This window comes from Coffea eugenioides, chromosome 8 (assembly GCF_003713205.1).
Source record: "Coffea eugenioides isolate CCC68of chromosome 8, Ceug_1.0, whole genome shotgun sequence".
NCBI classification, from domain to species: domain Eukaryota; kingdom Viridiplantae; phylum Streptophyta; class Magnoliopsida; order Gentianales; family Rubiaceae; genus Coffea; species Coffea eugenioides.
Window position 1 is genome coordinate 700243 of NC_040042.1, and position 15966 is coordinate 716208.

At 37.9% G+C, this 15966-nt stretch overlaps 3 protein-coding genes across 6 annotated transcripts; 2 read left to right on the forward strand and 1 right to left on the reverse strand.

Moving 5' to 3' along the window:
* The first annotated feature begins 552 nt into the window (after positions 1–552).
* Positions 553–3937, forward strand: LOC113781720 (G-type lectin S-receptor-like serine/threonine-protein kinase SD2-5). The gene has a single exon (XM_027327694.1). The coding sequence runs from the start codon at positions 1182–1184 to the stop codon at positions 3633–3635; it is 2454 nt and encodes an 817-aa protein (XP_027183495.1). The 5' UTR covers positions 553–1181; the 3' UTR covers positions 3636–3937.
* Positions 3938–4206: 269 nt separating this feature from the next.
* On the reverse strand, positions 4207–8362 carry LOC113781450 (isoamylase 2, chloroplastic). Of its 2 annotated transcripts, none has more exons than XM_027327388.1 (2): positions 8091–8362; positions 4207–7216 (listed from the first exon to the last, which is right to left on the reverse strand). In XM_027327388.1, the coding sequence occupies exon 2, from the start codon at positions 7165–7167 to the stop codon at positions 4540–4542; it is 2628 nt and encodes an 875-aa protein (XP_027183189.1). In that variant the 5' UTR covers positions 7168–7216; positions 8091–8362; the 3' UTR covers positions 4207–4539. The 2 variants fall into 2 exon arrangements, with proteins under 2 accessions (XP_027183189.1, XP_027183190.1); XM_027327389.1 differs by lacking the exon at positions 8091–8362 and adding an exon at positions 7485–7956.
* A 2159-nt stretch (positions 8363–10521) lies between these two features.
* Positions 10522–14982, forward strand: LOC113779195 (putative L-ascorbate peroxidase 6). 3 transcript variants are annotated; one of them, XM_027324696.1, is made up of 10 exons: positions 10522–10812; positions 10900–11005; positions 11347–11462; positions 11689–11759; positions 11950–11992; positions 12079–12175; positions 13146–13229; positions 13895–14016; positions 14471–14537; positions 14637–14982. In XM_027324696.1, exons 1-10 carry the CDS (start codon positions 10635–10637, stop codon positions 14737–14739), a joined length of 987 nt encoding a protein of 328 aa, XP_027180497.1. In that variant the 5' UTR covers positions 10522–10634; the 3' UTR covers positions 14740–14982. The 3 variants fall into 3 exon arrangements, with proteins under 3 accessions (XP_027180497.1, XP_027180498.1, XP_027180499.1); XM_027324697.1 differs by having other exon boundaries at positions 12100–12175; XM_027324698.1 differs by having other exon boundaries at positions 13902–14016; positions 14637–14728.
* Positions 14983–15966: the final 984 nt, after the last annotated feature.

A 15966-nucleotide genomic window follows, 5' to 3' on the forward strand; every position in this document is an offset into this window, starting at 1 on the left:
CCAACCTGGGCATTTAATTATGCCACCAGCATTGATTTCTATTGGCAGCCTCCCATCTGCCATCTACCTCTTCTTCTAAACACTTAAATTAATAAAATCCCCACAAGGACGTGCACCACAACATACACATCACGTTAACATACCCCACCCATAAACTAATCGTTTACTTGATTCAGCAAGAAACTTATTCTGGATCTGTGAACCCACCTTTTGATTTTCTTATTATGGATAAAAATTGCTCCTGTTTTTCTGCTGTTTACTCTCTATTATTAAGTGACAACAAGATGTTATTTGTTTTAAAGAAATAGAGTTGAGTTTGATGCTTGAAAACAAGAAAGGGTCACCTCCTTTCTTTCTTGTTTCTAGCATTACTGTTAGTGTTATTACCCTCCTCAGATCTCTCCAATTTTCTTTTCTTCTTTTGATTGACTATAAGCCCAAAAAAGGGTTCATTTAATCAAGAAAAGGCCAAAAATTTCTTGTTTGTTTCTCCTCAAAGTCTTCATTTATACCTGGGATGCCTGCCCCGCGCAACAACCCTCCTCTGTGCTTCATTTCATTGCCGATGCTTTTGCATTGTTCGTGAGTTAAGATATACTCCTGCTATATTGTCTTTCCTTGTTCCAACTGAGTCCCAATTTTGATGGCCAATTAAGCTAGTAGTACTTTTTTTTAGTGGTCTACGTTTCCCATGGTTTTTCTCTCATTTGGAGTCAAACCCCTCTTAGTCAATCTTTCACGTTTTTGTGTCATTTGGCGATAATTCTCATGGTTATCTGAAAGCGAGGGACGCAGCCCCCCTGCGCATTGCTTTCCAAGAACTTCTTCTCTTGTTTTGTTCAGCTGGCTCTCAGCTAAAGTTTGGTATTTTGGGTTGGCTGGATCTCGGTTCTTTTCCCACACAGACCTGTGTCTGTCTTTGCTGTTTACCATGTACTTCAGTTCAGTTCACCTTTTACTTATCTCTTCTATCAGCTTTCTGCTTTTAGGATTTCGAACTTTCTTTTTTTAGCCCAAGCAAAATTCTGTTTAAGTATTATCACTCAACCTTCCTTTTTTCATGGCATCCAAACTTTGATTTTCTTGATCATGTATTGGCCTTCATTGATCTTCCTGAATTCCGCTAGAGTTTTAATCTTGATCATGTATTGGCCTTGACTGATATTCACCTTGATGTAGTCATGGGCAATTGGAAATTCCCGTCTATCAAAGTCGTCTTTTTCTTGTCTAGTCTTCTTCAAACATGTATGTCCAGTGTTCAGAATAGAGGCAGGCTGAATCTGGGATTTCAGGGGGCTCAAATGAATTGGATAGATAATGATGGGCTGATTCTTCTCTCCAACAATTCGGTCTTCGCGTTTGGTTTCAACCCCACACAAGATGTCACTTTGTTTCAACTTGTGGTAGTTCGCAATGGCGGCTCAACAATCATTTGGTCTGCTAATAGAGGCAATCTGATTCATAATTCAGATTTACTCATATTCGACAGAAGCGGGAATGCTTACTTGCAAAGTGGGGGATCCACTATTTGGTCCACAGGTACTGCCAATAAAGGAGTTGTAGCAATCGAATTGCTGGACTCGGGGAATTTGGTACTTGTTGGCAATGATAGCAACGTAATATGGCAGAGTTTTAGCCATCCAACTGATACCCTTATGTCGAATCAGGAGTTCACTGAAGGAATGAAACTTGTTAGCAATCCCAGCTCCAATAACTTGAGCTACTCCCTCGAGATAAAGTCTGGAGATGTGATTCTGTCGGCAGATTATCAGCCTCCGCAGCCTTACTGGGCCATGGGAAAGGATAACAGAAGAATCATCAACAAGGATGGTGGGTATGTTGTATCTGCAACTCTTGAAGCCAATTCTTGGAGGTTTTATGGACAAAATCGAGAGTTGCTTTGGCAGTTTTTATTCTCTGATAACCGGGACGCAAATGCCACATGGGTGGCAGTTCTGGGAAGTGATGGTTTGATTATTTTCAGCCGCCTTCAATCTGATAATACCATTAGCGCCTCCTCAGTACAAATACCACAAGATCAGTGCAGTAGACCGGCAGCTTGTGATCCATATTTCGTTTGTTACAGCGGCAACAAATGCCAGTGCCCTTCAACCCTTCCCTCTTGCAAACTAGGGAGTGTCTCGTTCTGCAACAGGTCACAGGACTCTGCGGAGCTTGTGAATGCAGGGGATGGTCTTAGTTACTTTGCTCTCGGGTTTGTTCCACCCTCTCAGAAAACAGATTTAAATGGCTGCAAAGCCTCTTGTCAAGGAAACTGCTCCTGTGCTGCTATGTTCCATGACAGCAATTCGGGACACTGTTTCCTGTTTGATCAGATAGGAAGTTTGCAGGGTTCCACTAATGGACCTAACTATGCTTCTTATATTAAGGTCTTGACTAGTGCTGGCGGCGGGGCAAATCAAGGAGGTGGTGGAACTAACAAAGCGCGCTTTGTGATTGTCATCGTGATTGTGATCTCAACTGTGCTCGTTATCGTTGGTCTCCTTTATGCAGGTTATCGTTACCACCAGAAGAAAAACAAGGCATTTCCTGAATCCCCCAAAGAGTCTTCGGAGGAGGAAAATTTTTTGGAAAATTTAACTGGAATGCCAGTTCGTTTTAGCTACAATGATCTTCAGACTGCAACTAATAACTTCAGTGTGAAGCTTGGTCAAGGTGGTTTTGGTTCTGTTTACCAGGGGATTCTTCCTGATGGCACTCGATTGGCTGTGAAGAAATTGGAAAGCATAGGTCAAGGGAAGAAAGAATTTCGGGCTGAAGTTAGCATTATTGGGAGCATTCATCATCTTCATTTGGTCAGGCTTAAAGGCTTTTGTGCTGAAGGAAGTCACCGTCTCCTTGTCTACGAGTACATGGCAAATGGATCTCTTGATAGATGGCTTTTCCCGAAAAATAAAGGGGAATTCATGTTGGATTGGGAAACTAGGTACAGCATTGCACTAGGAACAGCTAAAGGTCTGGCTTATCTCCATGAAGATTGTGATGTGAAGATTGTTCATTGTGATATAAAGCCTGAGAATGTACTTCTTGATGACCACTTTCTTGCGAAAGTCTCAGATTTTGGTCTTGCCAAGCTTATGACTCGAGAGCAGAGTCATGTTTTCACAACATTAAGGGGAACAAGGGGGTATCTTGCACCAGAATGGATCACAAACTATGCTATATCGGAGAAAAGTGATGTTTACAGTTATGGCATGGTGCTGCTAGAGATAATTGGAGGTCGAAAGAACTATGATCCCTCACAGTCCTCAGAGAAATCCCATTTTCCAACTTATGCTTTTAAAATGATGGAAGACGGAAAATTGAAGGACATCATTGATACAAGTTTGAAGATAGGTGAAGACGATGAGAGGGTTTCTACAGCAATAAAAGTTGCTTTGTGGTGCATACAGGATGAGATGTCCCTAAGACCATCGATGACCAAGGTAGTTCAGATGCTGGAAGGAATCTGCCCTGTCCCTCCACCTCCTTCTTCTCAATTAGGGTCGCGACTTTATGCAGGATTCCTCAAGTCAATAAGCGATGAGGGCACCGGCACCGGCACCTCATCAGGGCCTTCAGACTGTAACAGTGATGCTTATCTTTCGGCTATTAGGCTTTCAGGGCCAAGATAGCACCCGCATAAGGTGAAGCAGCAGTTTCATTCAAATTGAGGCCACCAGTGGAAGAACATTAATATGTGCTGTCCTTTTTTGGTTCCCTGTATATTCATTAGGTTTTGTTTTTGCTTTCAGGGAGAAATTTTGCTATGCTAGTCTTCACAAAGATTGATATGATGTTTGCACATGCTTGCTTTGTAAATCTATGACAGATAATGTTTATGAATTTATACATGATACATGATTCGATTAGCAAATATTTTTCTCATTGTAGCTGATAAACGCACCAATGTATTAAGGAAAAACATGCAATGACTGGACATTCTGATCACTGAATGTCTTACAGTTAGCCCAATCTTTTACTTGCGGCTGCAGTCTCTGTCTTTTTCTGGGATTAACTTTAGCATCCAGCTTTGTACCTAGCTAGTCCTCTATTAGCAGTATGTTAAATGAAATTGCAAAACCAGGAAATTAATGCCAGTGAGAAAACATATATTGCTCAAACACTGCCTTAAATACATCTGTCTTAAACTGAAAACAAGAAAGAGCATAATCAGGTCAATATCTGCCGAACTATGAGTTGTTGAGAGAAGAAGAGTATGATTTTATAAAAATAGTTTCAGCATTACCATTCTGATAGAAGGAACAGCTACAACTTGAGTACTCAAACGAAATGGCTTTGTTACAGAGCTAACTCAGTATAAGCATAATCAATATACATAGGGTATTACGGGTTCATGTGCCATAAATACCATCTTTTACTAGAATTTAAAGTACACAAACACCATCTTCTACTAGAATTTAAAGTACACAGACACCATCTTTTACTAGAGTTTATTGTACTTACAAGGAGATCTCAACAATACAAGAATGCGGAGGATGCAGAAAGCAATGCATTTGATACGCCAATCTTGGAGATTCATTCACTTGGGCGTCTAGCTTCAAATAAAGCACAACTGTGAGATTTCATCTCATATGTGGCCAATCCATCCTCTATACAAGCACCATTTGCTGTGAAAAATCCAGGAAAAGGAAGGGCCGTGTCAACCAAATGAAACCATACCATATCTGCTGGAGGTGGGGGAAGAGTAATGCTCTCTGACAGATCTGCAACGTTGAAGGCAGCAAACAAGTCACCACAGGCATTAGGAACTGAGTTAGACTCGATATCTTCAGAACTGGCCTTCAAGGTCATAGCTAGGAATCTGCTAGCTGCGTCATCCCAACTTGGTGGAGCCTGGTTGCTTCCATGCCACTCAATACTCTCTTCTCTCAAGAAATTCCTCTTCTGAAGAAGATCACTTCGCCTTATTCTCAGTGAAGTCAAAAAAGAAATAAACTGCACTGTTTGGATACTAAAACCACTTCTTAGAGCGTTCCAGTCGAAGGAATTTCTATCACCATATGCAGGAGAACCCCCAGAAGACTGACCACATTCATCTCCCATATTAAGGACCGGAACACCCAAGGAAATAAACAAAATGAACAGAAAATTGCGAATTTGTTTGAGTCGTCTTTCTAACACATCATTTTTATTTGTAGCACCTTCTTCCCCACAATTCCAACTATACTCCTTTGCCAGCTTGGAGCTACTGAAGCTGACTAAATCCACAAGCGAAAGTCCAAAATTTCTAGCAATAAAATTGAAAGAGAAGGCAGGGCCTCGACCATCCAAGAAGACATCCCCACTTCCACATATACGAGTAGCAAGGTCGCTCAGAAGACCTTCACCCCTCAAGAAGTTTCTTATGTCATAACAAAATTTGTTATTTATTTCTGCCCATTTCTTCCAGTGAGGGAAGAGGACTTCCTTTACCTTCATTTCACGTGGATCCCAAGAATCTGCAATTATCTTCACCTTTGAAAGTAAGGGATCAAAAGCTATTGCTTCAACCAAAGGTGGGCGTGACAGGTACTCCCCATGGAACCCCCTCAACAAAGAAGAAGCATTAACGAAACAGAACCCATCAATGTGAAACTCAATCACCCAATGCCGGAGACAATCCAAAATCAATTGTGCAACGACAGGGTAATTGCAATTCAAAGCATGTTCACTTCCCGTGTCATCAACTGTTTTGACATGACAGTAGGAAGTGTTATCAATAATTCTTAGAGCTCCAACCTCAGCAGCGTGGGTAAAATCAACTTCCAGAAGAACTTCTATCCCATTATTATGTAATTTCTTCACCATCTCCTTCATGGTATTGATACAAGACACTGGATCACCAGGAGATCCATATTGGTTTGCAGGAGAAAAGAAATGCCATGGGAAATAAGGCCCTTTCTGCTCATCAAAAGGGAAAACTGGCTCCAACAGGATAGCATTCACCCCAAGATCTTTAAAATGATGCAACTTCTCCGTGACACCTAAGAAGCTACCTCCAAGATTATTAGGTAAATTACTGGACTTATCCTTTGTAAAGCGCATGACATTTAATCTGTAGACAACTAGTTCCTCCAACCGTAAACAAGGGCGCATTTGCTGGCCCCAATCAAAAGGAGGTACCTTGCTCAACTGTCCAAGACATGTCAATAATGAAGTAGACTGACTACCTGCAGGAACATCTCCAATCAATTTGGCATATGGATCCAAGAGGACATGCTCTTGCTCTGCATCTTCAGCTACTTTGCACCGATAACCATAACTTGCAAACTGGAAGCTACGGTCTATTGAGGCATGCCAAATGTCACCTGATTTATTGACGTATGGATCTAAGTCAATCTCTAAATTAGGTCTATGAGTAGTTTTGCCATCATACAAGCACAGAACTACACTTTCAGCAGTTCGTGAAAAAAGAGCAAAATTTAGAGAGCCGTCCGCTGAAAAGGAGAGACCTAATGGACTAGGATTTCCAGAACCAAAACCAACAGGCACTACAAAACTCGTCTTCCTATGACTCCTAATTTCCAAGCTGCTCATACCTGCATCAAGTTGAGATCTCAACAGAAAGGAAAAGTAGAATGGAGCTAAGGTCAATTCAAAATCCAACTCAACTGCAAGTGTGCCTTCAGATTCTTGCATAAATGGGGTTTCCATGGTAATAGTTTTGCCATCCAAGGTGGAACCTTGAAAGTCTAAAGGCATGAAACTTGACGAGTGTGACCTAAATAGACCCCAGCTCATAACCAGCTCATTCTCTCTGTGTGGAAGCTGTAAGGAAAGAGCCTTAATCAGCAAGCTGTATTTATCATTTTTCTTCCCGACAAGCACCTTCAGCAGATCACCGTTCTCTGTCCTGAATTGATAACTAGATACTTCTTCTATGATTTGAATAACTGAAGTGTTTGATGCAGGTAAGGCACTTATTCTGAGACCCTCATAAGAATTTCTTTGGGAAAATCTAATGACTTCACCGATTCTTTGATCTTTTGCATACAACTTCATCAAGCTGGACATCAGCCCTTTCGCATTTCTTCCACGCATGGCAGCGACAAACTTAGAAGACTCAAAAGCCCCACATCCAAGCCAATGCGATTGCATTGTGAAGGATAACAAAGGACAGCCATTGTGGGATGCAAGTGGAGATAATACCATGTTGACAGACATAAAACTTACTGAGATGACAGGGCCTCTCTTTTTCTCTTCCGAATTAGTTCTGTCAAAAACAAGATCAATTTCACTTAGCAAATGAGAGGCAGAAAAGAAGCACGTTGGAAAAGAGTGCACTTTGATACATTATCAAAATAATGCATGAACACCATCCATATTCATGGACATGATTTGCCAGGAAATGCACACCTAAGCTTCAGCTAAAATCAAAATCTTGAATTCACCAGCTGTTACAGATATTAGTTATTGTTTTTGAAAAATAGTTAGCTGTAACTTATAATCACTACAAAGTCTATGAACTCAATTACACTTACATTATTTTTAGATAGTCTAGAATGCCAAAGTAAAAGGTAATCTTTTTAAATAATTCCTTCTCGGAGTAAAGGAGTATCCCACAACGGAAAAAACCTCCGTTGCCATCTCCACGCTGAACCAAAATTTTCAATTCAAACAGCAACTCTTCCTGGGGTTGCCATTTCCTTTAATCGTTTCCTGGTCTCTTGCTAATATATACAACTTCCGAGGTAATATAAGCTCATAACTTGAACTAGAAAACAATTTTATGTACGAAAGCGCCAAAAAGGTCAGCAAAACCGAAAATACACTGGCCAATTAGAAATAGAAATAACCAGTAACGCATAAATCAGGATGTACAGAGGGGACCGATGATTTCAACTGAGAAGCAAACATCAAAGTAGCAAAATGCCAAAAATACCAAGAACTGAAAAAGGGGTGTTGAGGGTAGGGAGGAAAACCAAAAGAAGTTGTGAGCTTTTCGAAGTTAAAGAGGCCTAAACTGCAAATTCAAGGAAAACCCATTCTCCTTAGGGAAAACCAGCATTCGGAACAAAATGATCCCAAACAAAAATTGATGGAAAAGACTAACATAAAAGAAAGTAAGAAAGAGCTGAGGAACTCACATGATGACAGAAAGGACATTCGAGCTAAATGATGACTGAAACTGATTTCAGAAGTATGGTTGGTAAACAGTAAAAGGTGGGGTGAATGGTAAAGTAGGGCGGATCATGATTCATTCATGGATGATAAAGTTGGATGAATCTTGATTCTTGATCACCCCCAACAGGAAATAAATAAATAAATAAATAAAGGTAACTCATGTTGTCTTGTTCGAGATTCTGAAAATCCCGCTTATCTTTACACCTGGAGAGAGTAATAATTAGTACTAAACCCCGACTACTATTTTCCCTTCCTAAAGCCCGGCCACTATTTTCAGCATCTTTGGACCTTCATGCCATGTATGATAACAGGCTGATTATCCTATGATAGTTAATTACTGTCAAACATACACTCATAACCGCTAACAAAAAAATGTGGTAAAAATATATGAGCAGAAGAGCTATAATTTTGTAACTTTATGTTCAAATTAAATGATTTATTTTTTTTTGAGGAAATTAAATGCTTTATTCAAAGATTAACAAGAAAAATAAAATGTGGGTAGTGTTCAAAGTTTTTTTTGTTTTGTTTTGTTATGAGGTTGCATCTTGTAAGATTTAAGAGCCTGTCTTTGACCAAATATATGTATGCATATATCAAAGGTAATCAACCATGTAAACATATACTCATTTAATGAAAACCTCCCTTTTGAATTGTTATATTTTGAAACTTTTATTAATTTACTATAGGTATTTGATGTATGTATGGTAACTGATGATTCAAAAATGCATTCACGGAAACATAAAAACTTTTTTTGATAGAAAAGAGTAATCCAAACACCATCTAGTTACGGTTCAAATACAAATTTTCTAGTTTTTCATAAAAATGACCAATGACGAGGTAAAAATGTATGTCTTGGAGAGTTGTTCCAAGTTTATATTCGAGAAACCTAATTGGTCTATGATGCCTTGCCCTTATGACACAAAAAATGACCTCTTGGAACTAGGCATGGCCATGGTTCCAGAACCGCCGATTCTTCAGAGAGGTAGAATCAGAACCGCACTATTTAAGATGGTTCTGGTTCCGGTTCCGGTTCCGGTTCCGTATAATTGTATTCAATTTTATTTAATTCCTTATCCTTACCAATTTTAATACGAATATAACAATATATATTAAAATTTCAAATAGAATGTAAAAAAATAAATTCAAAATAAAGATCATATTTTAATTTTATTATTATTCTACAAAGTACGAAGTAATAAATAGATAATACAAATTTTATGAAAAGTACGTTACATTGTCAAATTAAAAAATGCATTACACTATCAAATGGTAATCATTTTAAATGGAAAAGAAAATACATGATTTTTTTCATTGAAATTGAGATGAAATATCAAAACAAATATTAATTATTTAATCATCTTCATTGCTTGCGACGGCACTAGAATCAGTTGTATAATTGAATTCTTCTTCTTCAACTTTTTCCATTTCTTGTTGTCTATATTTTGCTCTAGTCCAATCATCCACGTATGCTTGAATTTCTAGTGATTCTGGGCTTAATCTCGACCTTGTCTCATCCAAAATACTTCCACCGGCACTAAAAGCTTGTTCCACCGCTACTGTTGATGTTGGAGTTGCTAAAATTTGCTTAGCAATAAGGGAGAGGATAGGATAATTCTCTGATTTTCACTTCCACCAGTCAAGAACTTTAAACTGTTTAGTTAAACTGCTAGCATCATGCTCAAACTTGGTAGTTAGATATGACTCAAGTTCCGTATTAGTATTAAGTGAACCATTTTGTCGTTTCGACCTTTCAAGAAGTATTCTATCACCAATTTTGACAGCCAAGATTTTATACCATTTAAGGGCTTTTAGTTTCAAACCAATAGTTTTTAATTTGACCTTTTAAACTTTCTTAAAACCCATAAAAAAGAAAGCCCATAAAATTTAAAGTTTTTTTAAAACCTATTAAACGCAACTAATTTTTTTCGAATTATCTCACTACTTATATTAATTATTTTTTAACTGTTCTAATTCTGGTTCTATTTTTAGAGAACTAGAATCGGAACCTTTATCCAATGTTCTACCATGGTTCTGGTTCCACGGTTTTGGTTCCGGTTTTGGTTCCGGTTTTGGTACCCAATTCCAAATGGAACCATGGCCATGCTACCTGGAACATGAGTAAGATATTTAATTTAAGATAGGATACGTCTTGTACATATGTACATCGTTCAACTAGATCATCATTGGTTGATTGAAAATGTTGCACAAAGCTAGAACATGAAGCAAGACAGCAAATCCATAAACTCGCAATAGCAGTTGACAAATTGGAGGTTACAAAGAAAATTATCAAGCCTTTAACTTTCTTGTAATAAACTGCAGTAAAATATATATATATATATATATATATATATTCTCAGTCTCTGTAGCTCAATCAAGTGGCAAAAACGGCGACGGAGGAGTAATACACTACCGTTATTAGCGGTTGGTAGTAAATGGAGTAGACTACAGAATGTACAGTAGTCGGACAGGAAGCTGACCGTAATTCATTCGCAGGCCAACCGTTGGAGATGACGACCAATTCCACGCGCTGGATTCACCCTTCCTTAAGGGGCTCCCCTGTCCTCTCTTCCTCCTCCTGCCTTCATTTCAAAATTCCCGCCCCCAAGCCACCAACTTTCCAATTTGTTGGGCAGCCCATCAAAGCTAAAGCTCCAGCTACTCCTCCTCCTCCAATCCCTCGTGCCAGTAAGAAATTTCAAATATATATCTATACACATATGCAAGAAACAGAATTTAGTTTGTTGATTGTAAATTGTTGCTTCTCCACTACAGATGAAAGGGTCAGTAGACCATCAGATTTGTTTGGCAGGAGAGAGCTCTTTTTCCTGTCTACTACTGTCCCATTTCTTGTTCCAAGTCTCATTGCTGTTGCTGCTGAGTAATTTCACCCTTAAGCCTTTTTTTTTTTTTAAATTTGCTTAATTTCTTGCAGTCTTTCCTTTCCCTTTACTTTTTGTTTTTGCTTGTTCGCTTTCTTTTATGATTTGTATCGGTATTGCTAGTCGGTGTGCGAGCTTGGTTTTTTTCCTTTATATTGAGGGGAGAGGACATGAAAACAAATAAATGAATAAAAGAGTTCTTGACAAATTTTGGAATTGCTTCCGGCTTACGAAAAATCAATAGGAACTTGGTTTTCTTTTAGCATTATTTGAGGCAAACAAGTGAATGCTAGTGTCTTCTCTCTTATTCATTTAATTCACCTCAGAACTTCGATTCCAGTGAGATTTTTCAGATGAGGGAAGAGATTGGGAAGGTCTTATCCAAGGGAAAAGCTGCAGGTGTACTTCGCCTAGTTTTTCATGATGCTGGAACTTTTGACATCTATGACAAAACTGGTGCTTCTCTTAGAAACGCTTGCTTTCTTGCTCCTTTATCTTTTGTGTTGCCATTGATCACTAGTTTTTCGCAATTGTAATTTTATTCTGTGTTCTGGGTAATTTCCTTAGACATCTGCGCTCTTTGTTTGAGAAAGAGTCATTTTGGGTAACCCATGCTACATCTTTTTTTATTTACTTGCAGTAACCATTTATCTTAGTTGTTTCATTGTTTGTATTACTTCAGGTGGCATGAATGGCTCAATATTGCATGAACTTGATAGACCTGAAAACAAAGGTCTTAAGAAATCTGTGAAGGCAAGTTTTGTTCCTCTTTTTTGGTCCTCGCTCTTTAATTTGCCTTGAGGCTGGCTCTTTGTTTTACTGTCTGTTTTCTTGTTATTTAACTTCGGTATAATATTTGAAGTTCTTAGTTACTTACTCATACAGAGCACCTTTTAAAGAATCTCCAACCAGCTAATTACTCCATGGACACATTTTTGTTTAGATTCTAGAGAAGGCAAAGAGTCAAATTGACATACTATATCCAGGTACTTTTCTGTTGAGAGCATTATATATGTTCACTCCAGATGGTTGTCACTGTAACAATCTAACTTCAACATCTAGTGAAATTTAGTTTCATGGGCCGATTTGATAGCTGTGGCTGGAGCAGAAGCTGTTTCAGTATGTGGAGGTCCAAAAATCCCTGTTCAGTTGGGAAGAATAGATTCAATGTATGATGCAGCCTTTAAACGCATTTGCTTTCTGTAGTTTCAGCCATTGTCCATGTTAAAAATAAGCTCAACTTAAGAGTGTGGAGTGAAATTGAGGTTTTGACTCAATTTGAACTTCTCTACGCACAAGATTATTTTCCTTCATATTTTGTTGTAGGATTTTCAAATATGTACACTAACACTTCAAATTGTTGGTAAAATAAAGTCATATGCACAGAAAATAGATTTGTAGTTGCACGCAATTTGCTGTAGGTAACTTTGATCCCTAACTTCAGGAGAATGTGAAGCACCTGCACTTGCTTTCCTTAGAGTTTTTAGAGTCACCAATGCTACTGTAACCTGATTCGCATGTATACTACACTGAAACTGCTTTAGTGTGGGTGCAGTATAATGTGTAGAGACAGTGACCAGCACCATTCTTTGCTCTAATAAATCTCTGTGTTAGCACCATGATTTCCGCCATCACATGATGAGGACCGTTGTTCCCCTTCTTGTACCTTTTGTTGCTGGCTATTCTTAAAGCATTTTACAACAATACTATGTTGCACTAACTGCACCACGTTTGCAATTACCTTTGGCATTTCTGTAGTGTCTGACTATAATTTTGCAAGCAAGGGACAAAATGCACTGGGTGTAAAGGTTCAGTTTATGCTAATATTTCCGTTTCCCTTATCATGACGATTCTCTGCCTATGATCATTCTGCGGTACCCATATTTCTACTGTACTCAATTCAAACCATTAAACCAGATAGGGATAGAGGATCCTTTGCCTATTAATCCAAATGAACATACTATCACTTCAATTTGATACTTATGTTTCTCGAGATTTCAAGTTCAGAACTTTTTCAATATTTAGAGCAAGTGCACCTTGGAAATTATCTGTACAGCTAAACTTGAGCAATCCTGAAGTAAGTAGTCTACCTAACATAGAACTTTTAGCTTTCATACTCTGACATTTTCTGCCTTCCAGGCTGGCTGATCCTGAACAAAAACTACCCGAAGAATCACTAGATGCTGCTGGTTTGAAGCAGTGTTTTCAAAGAACGGGCTTCTCGTGAGTGTGAAGATGGATATTTTTGTTATGTTTCTCTTTATTTATCATCCACCTGTTGTCTGATGTTCATACCTGGTCCTTGTCATATTCCACATAAAATTGAGTAACTGCAGTGCCCTAGCGATCTCTATTCAATCCCCTATCCTCTTGTGAGATTTTTTGCTCTTGAGGCTTATTTATTTTTCTTATCTAGATAACAAAGATATATTTAGTTGATTGACTCTCTCTCTCTCTCTCTCTTCCCTCTCTCCTCTCATATACACATAGACAAACGCATTATGAACAAGAAGTTGAATTAAATTGTTATCTGCTTCTTTAAGTTGGAATTAAACTGATGTGTCAATGGTTATAGGACTTCATTATTAGATAAAACTCAATATGCTTGGTTTTACTGGCATATCTTCAAGTGTCTACCTTTTAAGATTACAATAACAATTGATTGGTTTTGAAGTGATTGAAAATTATGAATAACTTAAACAAGTGATGAACAATTACAGTCTGCTGCTGTTCGTAGCCAGAATCAGTCACATTTTCATGCTGGTAGTATAATAATCAGTTTTGAGTATCTTATAAGTATGATTCGCATGTTGATTTTCTTTGTTGAACTTTCAACACTTTTTTGCGGTGCTGGAGAATGTGTAGCCCTGCATTTACAGTTTTTACAGCACACAGGAACTTGTTGCACTGTCTGGAGCTCATACTCTTGGAAGTAAAGGTTTCGGAAATCCTACAATCTTTGATAATTCATACTTCAAAATACTCTTGGAGAAGCCCTGGTTGTCTTCAGGTGGTCACCATGATATTAGCATAAACCATTTTTTGTATTTTTTGTCTTTTTCTATGTTCCTTTTAGCATTTGCTTTCTTAAACAGTTCACCAATTCAACATCTGATATCAGACCTAGTCAGATCTCGATACTTCTAGCTTTAGTCTCATTTATGTTCAAGTTATCTGGAAGAGACATTTTTATAAGATAACTGAGTAAGAGAGGGAAAAGGGTGGGGGCAAAAAGGGGCTCCTTCAGTTTGATGAAGAAATTTCAAGCTCTTGACGCATTTTTTTATGTCCTATCTGGCTATCCTTATATTCTATGAAAGATTAGATTTTCCTATTCTGCAATAGAATTAGACCTGTCAGATTTAGTGTGTTCCATCTTTTTTGATGAAATTTATACATTGCAATGCCAATTTTAATCATTTAGTGTCTACCCTTATAATTTGTTAATTTTCCTTTGTCTGCAGCTGGGATGTCTGCTATGATTGGTCTTCCTTCAGATCGAGCACTTGTTGAGGATGATGAATGCACAACGTATGTTTTTTTTTTTTTTGCGTTTACTATTGCAATTATCGTTTCCATCTGTGCTTGTTTTGCTTGCATATCAGAACAAATCTGCTTGATGATGAACAGGTGGATCTCAAAGTATGCCAATGATCAGAATTTGTTCTTTGAAGACTTTAAGGATGCGTATATCAAGCTTGTGAATACTGGTGCAAGATGGAGAAGTATTTGAATCCCTTAGAAAAGACAGTACAATTGCAGATGATCAAGTCTTCCTGCAGGTAATTTTGACTAGAGGATCAATCAAAAACAATTCCGAAATTGCAGAAATTGCCAAGAGGCTCATTTATTTCTGAAACAAAAGCTGGGATTTGTCTTTGGGCAATATTCACAGATTGACTGCTGTCACTTTCATAGAGGACATTTCAGAAAGATAGCTAATTTTTGTTTAGCAAGTACCAGAGAAGGTTTGACATGTTTATGCCAATCTTATAGCAACCAAAGCTATTAATAATAGCCATTCTGGGTACCCCACCCACCCCCGCCACCCCACCCAAAAAAAAAGGGACAGTAGTGATTTTTGGTCCAAACCAGACAACAAAAGAATGCTTAAACAATCCCATATACAAGCATATACAACAGAGCCATGGGCGGTCCATAGCCCAAAGATGTTCTGCTGTCAAGTTCCACATCCATCTCGGGCAGCTGTCTTTGGGCGTACACGGCTATACTTGCAAATTGTTGCTTGTGTTTTGTTCATGGAAAGCCAGATATGATTATGAAGCAAAGAAACCTATGAACAAATTAATATTTAAAATTGATAAATTGTTTGAAATGATTAAGATATGTCTTGTATGTAATAAGATTATGAAAATTAAGTATTACTTCTTTTTTGATGTGTAGAATATACATGACAGCGGTACTTCTTAAAAAATAAGACTAATGAATTTGAAATAGAACAAATCTAGATTGTTAGGAGATGGAAAGAGGATAAAAAGATAGGCATCTGGTTAAGCAATTCTTGAAAATGATTAGTCACTTGACAAACTCCCAACCATGATGTTGATATAATTAAAAATCAGTAGATTACCATGATGTTGATATAATTAACAATTGATGGATTATCATGTCTCAATTATCATACAAGATATAAAGTTGGAGGGATACTATTCCTTTTTAACATACTCTTCTTGCTATCTGTCAAACATCCTACTATATCTTTTACTACCAAGAGTAAATTGGTCCAACACATTGTAGAAAAATAAATAAATAAATAAATCCTTAACTAAATAAGATTATTTTCAATTGGAGTAGAAATCCATTTCTCCATGCTTACCAAGTGCGTTTCAAATACCCTACAACCTAATTACCAACTCTTAGTAAACATATCATTTAGTAAACATAGGAAGAACTTAATTCAATGCCCCTCTCCTTTGTGGAGAGGTCATGCATGCACAAT

Bases quoted from the DNA above. Each gene is read 5' to 3' on its own strand.
- LOC113781720 (XM_027327694.1), top strand. From the start codon at position 1,182: ATGGGCAATTGGAAATTCCCGTCTATCAAAGTCGTCTTTTTCTTGTCT.
- LOC113781450 (XM_027327388.1), bottom strand. From the start codon at position 7,167: ATGTCTGTCAACATGGTATTATCTCCACTTGCATCCCACAATGGCTGT.
- LOC113779195 (XM_027324696.1), top strand. From the start codon at position 10,635: ATGACGACCAATTCCACGCGCTGGATTCACCCTTCCTTAAGGGGCTCC. The intron at 10,813-10,899 runs GTAAGAAATTTC...TCTCCACTACAG, and splicing joins TCCTCCAATCCCTCGTGCCA to ATGAAAGGGTCAGTAGACCA. The intron at 14,017-14,470 runs GTGGTCACCATG...CTTTGTCTGCAG, and splicing joins GAAGCCCTGGTTGTCTTCAG to CTGGGATGTCTGCTATGATT.